Source organism: Dama dama, chromosome Y, assembly GCF_033118175.1.
Source record: "Dama dama isolate Ldn47 chromosome Y, ASM3311817v1, whole genome shotgun sequence".
In the NCBI taxonomy this organism is placed as follows: Eukaryota; Metazoa; Chordata; class Mammalia; order Artiodactyla; family Cervidae; genus Dama; species Dama dama.
In genome coordinates, this window is record NC_083715.1 from 5,299,595 (window position 1) to 5,308,146 (window position 8,552).

The 8,552-nt window shown below is 41.9% G+C and overlaps 1 protein-coding gene across 2 annotated transcripts; it reads right to left on the bottom strand.

Moving 5' to 3' along the window:
• Window positions 1-6,605: 6,605 nt before the first annotated feature.
• On the bottom strand, window positions 6,606-8,240 carry LOC133053586 (chromodomain Y-like protein). 2 transcript variants are annotated; one of them, XM_061138139.1, is made up of 2 exons: window positions 7,552-8,240; window positions 6,606-7,485 (listed from the first exon to the last, which is right to left on the bottom strand). In XM_061138139.1, the coding sequence occupies exons 1-2, from the start codon at window positions 8,238-8,240 to the stop codon at window positions 6,606-6,608; spliced, it is 1,569 nt and encodes a 522-aa protein (XP_060994122.1). The 2 variants fall into 2 exon arrangements, with proteins under 2 accessions (XP_060994122.1, XP_060994121.1); XM_061138138.1 differs by having other exon boundaries at window positions 6,606-8,240.
• Window positions 8,241-8,552: the final 312 nt, after the last annotated feature.

Here is an 8,552-nt window from a genome sequence, read left to right on the forward strand (position 1 = left end):
ATTTGCTGGCATTTTGAGTGCAGCACTTTGACAGCATCATCTTTCAGGATTTGTAATAGCTCAACTGGAATTCCATCACCTCCACTAGTTTTGTTCATAGTGATGCTTTCTAAGGCTTACCTGACTTCACATTCCAGGATGTCTGACTCTAGGTGTGTGATCACACCATCATGATTATCTGGGTTGTGAAGATACTTTTTGTACAGTTCTTCTGTGTATTCTTGCCACCTTTCTTAATATCTTCTGCTTCTGTTAGGTCCATACCATTTCTGTCCTTTATCAAACCCATCTTTGCCTGAAATGTTCCCTTGGTATCTCTAATTTTCTTGAGGAGATCTCTAGTCTTTCCCATTCGGTTGTTTTCCTCTATTTCTTTGTATTGATCGCTGAGGAAGGCTTTCTTTTCTCTCCTGGCTATTCTTTGGAACTCTGCATTCATATGGAAATGTCTTTCCTTTTCTCCTTTGCTTTTCAGTTCTCTTCTTTTCACAGCTATTTGTAAGGCCTTCTCAGACAATCATTTTGCCTTTTTGCATGTCTTCTCCATGGGGATGGTCTTGATCCCTTTCTCCTGTACAATGTCAGGAACCTCTGTCCACAGTTCATGAGGCTCTCTGTCTATGAGATCTAGTCCCTTAACTATTTCTCACTTCCACTGTATATTCACAAGGGATTTGATTTAGGTCATACCTGAATGGTCTAGTGTTTTTTGCTACTTTCCCCAGTTTAAGTCTGCATTTGGTAATAAACGGTTCATGATCTGAGCCACAGTCAGCTCCCGGTCTTGTTTTTGCTATTAGGTCCATCTAATTTATGTCGTTTATTGAGCCCATCTTTGTTTGAACTATTCCCTTGGTATCTCTAATTTTCTTGAAGAGATCTCTAGTCTTTCCCATTCTATTGTTTTCCTAATTTTTATTTTATTTATTTATTTATTTATTTATTTGTACTGATCACCGAGGAAGTCTTCCTTATCTCTCCTTACTGTTCTTTGGAACTCTGTATTCAAATGGGTATATCTTCCCTTTTCTCCTTTTTTTCACTCCTCCCCTCCCCCCTGGCTATTTGTAAGGCCTCCTCAGACAGCCATTTTACTTTTTTGCATTTTCTCTTGTGGGGATGTTCTTGATCCCTGTCTCTGTAAAATGTCATGAAACTTCGTCCATAGTCCATCAGGGACTCTAACATCTAGTCCCTTAAATCTGTTTCTCCCTTCCACTGTATAGTCATAAGGGATTTTATTTAGGTCCTATCTTAATGGCCTAATGGTTTTCCCCACTTTCTTCAATTTCAGTCTGAATTTGCCAATAAAGTGTTCATGATCTGAGCCATAGTCAGGTGCCATTCTTGTTTTTGTTTATGGTATAGAGCTTCTCCATCTTTGACTGCTAAGAATATAATCGATCTAATTTTGGTGTTGGCCATCTGCTGATGGCCATGTGTAGACTCTTCTCTTCTGTTATTGAAAGAGAGTGTTTGCTATGATCGGTGCATCTGTTGGCAAAATTCTATTAGCATTTGCCCTGCTCCATTATGTACTCCAAGGGCAAATTTTCCTATTACCCAAGGTGTTTCTTGACTTCCTACTTTGCATTCCAGTCCCCTATAAAGAAAAGGACATCTTTTATGTGTGTTAGTTCTAAAAAAGATCTTGTAAAACTTTTCAATTTCAGTTTTTTTCTGCATTATTTGTCAGGGCATAAACCTGGATTCTGGTTATAGTGAATGGTTTGCCTTCAAAAGGAATAGAGACCATTCTGTGATTTTTGAGATCACATCCAACTAGTGAAAGGTTGTTGCTGAATCATGAAAAGATACCAGGATTCTTGGCCTCCAGAGGAGAAGAATTCAATCCAGGGCCAGAGATGAGGCTTGATTGCTCAGAGCTTCTGTGTAATAAAGTTTTGTTAAAGTATAAAGGAGATAAAAAAGTTTCTGACATAAGCATCAGAAGGGGGCAGAAAGAGTATGCCCTTCCTAATGTTTGCAGTGGAGTTATATACTCTCTAATTAGTTATTACAAAATCAAAAGAATCAAAAGATTGTCTAGGGGTTATAAAGATCTCACTAGACCTACTCCCATAATTTACATTTTAAGATAACAGAATTAGCCAGAAGATTTTTTTCCAGAGACTGTCCTCAATCATGATACATTATTGCTATATAATCCTAAGCAATGTAGAGGGGGAAATGTTTGTCCTTTCTTCCTCCTTGAGAACTCCAGACCCCTCTCTCCTTGGGGACCCCTGGACTTTTTATCAATCTGCCTTGGAATTGACTCTATCACTACTGCATTTTGGACTCTCTTGTTGACTATGATGGCTACTCCATTTCTTCTAAGGGATTCTTGCCCACAGTAGTAGATATAATGGTCATCTGAGTTAAATTCACCCATTCCAGTACATTTTAATTCACTGATTTCTAAAATATAGAGGGCCATCTCCTTTTGACCACTTCCAATTTGCCTTGGTTCATGGACCTAACTTTCCAGATTCCTATGCAATATTGCTCTTTACAGCATCAGACCCTGCTTCTATCACCAGTAACATCCACAACTGGGTATTGTTTTTGCTTTGGGTCCTTTTCTTCATTTTTTCTGCAGTTATTTCTCCGCTGATCTCCAGTAGCATAATGGGGACCTCCTGATCTGAAGAGTTCATCTTTAAGTGTCATATCTTTTTGCCTTTTCATGCTGTTCATGGGGTTTTCCAGGGAAGAATACTGAAGTGGTTTGCCATTCCTTTCTCCAGTGGATCACATTTTGTCAGAACTCTCCACCAAAATTTGTCTGCCTTGGGTGACCGTTCACTTCATGGCTTAGTTTCATTGAGTTGTAAAAAGCTGTGGCCCATGTGATTAGATTGGTTAGGTCACAGTGATTGTGGTTTCAGTCTACTTGTCCTCTGATGCCCTCTCTCAGAACCTACTTAATGCAGTTTCTTAACTGCAGTCTTAATGCAGTTTCTCTTAACTTGGATGTAGAGTATCTTCACAGCTACTCCAGCAAAGTGTAGCCGCTGATCCTTACCTTGGACATAAGGTATCTCCTCATGGCTGCAACTACTGACCTTGGCCATAGATATCGCCTCTCGGTTGCTCACCACTCCAGTTCCATGCAGCCACTGCTCACCACTCCAGCACAATGCAGCCACCACTCGCCGCTAAATCTCTATCCAGATCAGTAAGCAACAGTTAGAACTGGATAGGGAACAACAGACTCATTCCAAGTAGGAAAAGGAGTACAGTCAAGGCTGTATATTGTCACCCTGCTTACATAACTTATATGCAGGGTGCATCATGAGAAAAGTTGGGCTGGATGTACTAAGGCAATTTCCAGTCTCCGTTAAACTGCAGGAAAGCATTTAATTGTTATTTTATTGTATGACATTATAATCTAGGGACGATTGTTACCAAACAAATTTATCCTCCTTTTTTTGTGTTTTAAAATTAGAGCTGCTATTAAAGCAGTGTTGTCAGCCACTATCTTTTGGTCTGTAGCTGGAAGATGTATCCATTCTAGGGGTCCTGATTTCATTAATACACCAGTCGGAGCTGTAGGAGTAGGCAAGCACAAAAGCTGCCACACTTTACTTGTATCAATCCTATTTACATGACTATAGATACGGAAGCTGTTTCTTTATCAAGGGCTTGTCGAGCTTCAGGGGTCAGGCTCCTTTCGAAAGCTGGGTCAGAGTTACCGTGTAAGACATTAAACAAGGGCTTTAATTCAGCAGTAATGAATTTTACCTAAGGCGTAATCCAGTTAATATCTCCAAGCAAATTTTGATAATCACTTAATGTCACCAAATGAACTATTTTTTTCATTGTAAGGGAACATGAGTCACCATTTTAGAGTACAGAACTTGCCCTAAATAAGTAACTGGGGGGTTTATTTGGGGGCAATTTGAAGGCTACAGTATTGTAAAGCCTCTGCTAGATCATGCAACACTGATTGTAAGCAGTCCTGATCAGGATGTGCTATTAGGATATCATCCATATAATGAATTAAATATATCTGTCTATCTTTTATATGAAACCATGTACAAAAGACTTGAAAAGATTTAGAAGTGTATGCAGGGGCATTGTCAGGTATTAGACATTAGGATAACACAAGTCTAACAGTGAGTGGTTATTTTGGATAGAAGCAGAATGAGCTTTTACATGTACATATTTTTAAATAGCACTTATTTATTTTACTAAAATAACAAAGTTAAAACAAATATAAAAAACTTAAAGGCAAAGAAATGCATAATCTGTTGTTGATAGATTTATTCTAAGAAAACTTTGTTCGCTTCACAGAGAGAGTAGACTAAATTTCAGTCTGTTACCAATTTAGCAGACAGCAAACAAAGAACATTTTTTTTTTTTTTAGTTAATCTTAGAGAATTTTTTTTTTCTTATAAATCTTGAACTAGAGGTATTTTTCTAAAGCTATGAGTCAAACCATACAGGATAATTGACAAAATAGCCTGGTCATTGTTGTGACCTGTAACACTTGAACATGATAATTAAAACTATAACTGACAACATGTTACCAGGACATATCAATTTTCATGAATTTTCCATAATTTTTAGGATATCTACATAAGTAACAACAACTGTACACTACAAACTGAGAAGATTTAGCACCATTCCAACAATCATTGCCATGCCATTTAACATGTCAAATGAACTCAGATAGTATAATAGCCCTTTGGGAGACCTCAGGGGCCCTCTGAAGCATCCCAAGCTTAGCTAGACGTCTAAAGAATTTTAAAAGAATGTGTTTAAAGATGTTTTAGCATAAGGATCAATTAAAAGCCTTTCAAACATTGGGTCAGATTTAGTCAATGTTGATGGCTGTATCCTTCAGCTTGTTGATATGTCACAATGCACATAAATGCCAAGGCTCAAGTTGTAGTGAAAGTGAGCTCCACCCCCTTTGGACCAAATGGACTCTACCCAGTTTTTTGTTTTGGCCATGTCCTTCCTAAAAAAGTCTATTTATCTAAGTAATTTTAATGCAATTTTAGAAAATCCTGATCATGCTAAACTCTTTTTTAATAATTCTAATAACTTTGGTAATTTACGGAAAGTATACTTCCTGCTTTCCATTCACAACTAAGAGCTAACATTTATATGAGCATTTTATAGACTGGTGAGCATAAATACCACTGATAATGTTTAAAACACTTGGTTTTTCTTTTTCTTTTTTTTTATTTATTTTGTAACATTTTAGGATGGAATCAAGCACTATTTACTTGTAGTCCCACATCTCTTTAGTTATTCTGTAAAAGGAAATCAGTGTTTAGTAGGAAATGTTTTAAACATCTAATATACTTGGAAATGACCTAATTATTTAATAGACTTAATACTTAGTTTAGCACATCCCTTAGAAATTTAAGTTACGTCAATCTGGAGAGGCAATTGTAGACGGGTATTCCTAAAGAAAAATGATTTGTTAGAGTTTATATAACAACTCATATCTCTTTTCCATTTTTTAGAAAACTGTTTCACTCCAGGTAATCGCCTTTTGACAAAGTGGTAACAGATATAATATTTAAATTATATTAAACCTAGGTACAAAAAATATTTTACTTGATGTTAATTACTCTAAGACATGTCTATATCAGATAGTTCTCTTTAAAAGGAGTTTCTGCATTGAATAGTGTGCCAAAAGAATTTTAACTTGTTCAATAAAGTACATTCTAAGTGAACCTAAAAAGCACAGTTTATAAGCATGCAAATGCTTTTCATTTTTGGTGTAATACATTAATCACATCTGCAAAGAGAAAACCAAAACTCTATATAAAGTAGTAGAGCTCACCTAGCCACAAGAAGCACTCATGTATTTATTTTTCAAAAGGGTCAGAAAACCTAATTATAAACCTGCTAAGATTAACTTATAACTTAAGCTACCATACTGAAGCTAGTCAGTGATTCACTAATACTGCAAAAGATGCTTTCTGTTAGTGAGAGTGGTTTCTTCCTGTTAACTGGGTAAGAATCAGACTTTGAACAACAGGGAACAATCAATTGATATTTCAGCATGAATCTGAGGCATATTTTATTTTGGGGTATGTCCATCAGTGGGTTTTTAGCCAGAAGTACTCATCCTAAAAGATAAGTCTTCCATTTGATTTAGAATTTTCTATCTCGGAGGCTTTGGACCTTTTAGAGATAAGGCACATCTCAGATCTTTCCATATTTCAATTTGCAGCAGGGATGGCGAGGCTTGCTATCACCCCTTTCTTTTCATTTAAAAGGAAAAAACAAAAAAAAAGATTAACACACATTGTTTCAGACTTTTCTGACACCTAAACCTAGAAAATATCTTTATATATACACATTCCTAGCTGAAGATGACAAGAATGAGAGCCTCAAGGAGCAGGCCAGAGCTCACCATTATACTTTTATACTCGTGTGTATTAAGTATAAACCAATGACGTTTCAACAAAGGAGTTTTTTTTAGTTATTTATTTTAAAGCTACAGTACCTCAGAACTCCTTGGCAATAAATAGCTTGTCTGTCTCAAGTCCTGCTTCCCAGAGGGAGCTCGGTAGGAGCCTGGCCCAGGCCGTGAGGTCTGGCACCGCACGCCCTGGTGAGGTCGGGCGGCTGGACAGTCAGAAATCGTCGGTCTTGCTCTTCAGGTACTTGCGCATGGAGTCGATGCCCTGCGCGGAGCCCCATATCTTCTTGAGCACCTCACACTCCCGCTCATTGGCCCGCTCCAGCTCCAGCCTCATGTTGCAGTGCACAAGGGCCTTGGATTCCTCCAGCACGACACGATTGCAAGAGGCGAGCTCCTTGATGCGAACCATGACTTCCTGGGTGAAGGTCCCAGGCCAGAACACCTGGGAGACCAGCCCTTTGCTGCACGCCTCCTGTGCTGTTAGCTTCCGCCCTCTGAACAGCATTTCGTTGGCAGATGCTCCTCCCATAATCTTGGGGAACATGACGGTGGAACAGCCGTCTGGACTCTGTCCGAAGGTGGTATAGGGCGTCTGGAACCATGCCTTTTCGTTGGCCCAGACCACATCACAGAGAGGCAGGATGGATGCTCCTAGCCCAATGGCCGGGCCATTCACAGCTACGACAATAGGCTTCTTGAACTGGATGAAGGTGTTCACGAAGTTTCTGATGGCCTCAGCCATTCTGGCGCTCTCCCTCTTGTGGTTATCTGGCAGGCGCCGGATGAAGTAGAGGAAGTCCAGGCCGCAGCAGAAGACACTGCCCACGGCGCTGAGCAACACCAGCTTGCTGTCGTCAGCGTTGGCCATGCTCAGCGCTCTCTGCAGCTCCTTCATCACCTCCGGGTTCAGCGAGTTGTTCTCGGATGACTTGGTGGACAGCAGGATGTGGGTGAAGCCGTCCTGCTTCCGGACCACAATGTCCCGGTACCTGTAGGCGCTCTCCCTCTGCCGCACGCTGAAGCGCAGCTGCTTGTTAAAGGGCTGGTGTTGCCTGTCCTTCATGAACTTCTTCCTCCCAGCTTTCATGCCCACGACTGACGTCTGCAGGGGACTTGTGCAGTTGACTGGAAGTGCGTCCACCAAATCGGACGTGCCATTCCCTTTCATGGCCAGCCCTGTGGCCATGGTGGCCTTCACGGGGCCCAACGCCCGTGGCAACAATGGGTGTATCCAGGGCCGGCTCCCCATCATCACCGGCTCCGCCCCCGGGCTCAGTAGGCCCCCGATCCGCTTCTCGGCTGCCGCCTCTGGGGCCGCTGTGTCTTCCGGCCCCTGCTTCATGGGGTCCGGATTCTCGGGGCTCTCGTCCTGAAAGCTGTCCAGCACAGTCCCACTCTTTATGGGGCTCTTGGGCACGAGAATCCTGTTGCCCAACCGGGCCAGGTCCATGTACTTGTAGGTGGCCAGGCCCCGTGCGGAGCTCTCCTGGAACTTCTGGCTGGCAGTAAACGGTGGGCTGCTCTTGGCCTCGTGCTCCTTGCCCACCACTAGGGTCTTGGGGGCGGCCTTGGAGAAGCTGCTGTTGGTGGATCTGGAGATCTGATTCTGGCCATTGTTTGGGGAGGTCCGCTTGGCTCTAGTGAGGGTGCCCTCCTTCTGCTTCCCGGTGTGCTGCCGGTTAAAGTCGTGGATGCACTCCTCGCAGTTCACCAGGTGCTGCTCTGGCTCCCATGTGGCATCCTCCCTGCCATAGCCTTTCCACTGAACCACATACTCCGTCTTCCCTTTCTTGTTTTGCCTCTTGTCAATGACCCTTTCAACGTCATACAGCTCCTCGGAGGCCATGGCTGCCCCCTCTGGGCTGGGCGAGTGAGGCAACCCTGGTCATTTTGAAGACTCCCAGTCGTCTGATCCAGAGCCCCTGAACACCCCTATATGTAGGGGACCACACCCTTATGATTATGACGTCAGTAAGTCCATTCCCCAGCCAATGGCAGCCTTCCCCCAGCCTTAGCATCACAAAGCCTCATCCTGAAACCTGTGATGTTGGATGCAGAGCAGCTCAGTTGATTTGCTGGCAGAAATGAGGCATTTTTCATCATCCCAAAGAGCCCCCCAAACTCACCTGCCATCCTCATCTCTCTACACCAACACAGA

Excerpts from the sequence above, each read along its gene's own strand:
- LOC133053586 (XM_061138138.1), bottom strand. The coding sequence starts at position 8,240 with ATGGCCTCCGAGGAGCTGTATGACGTTGAAAGGGTCATTGACAAGAGG.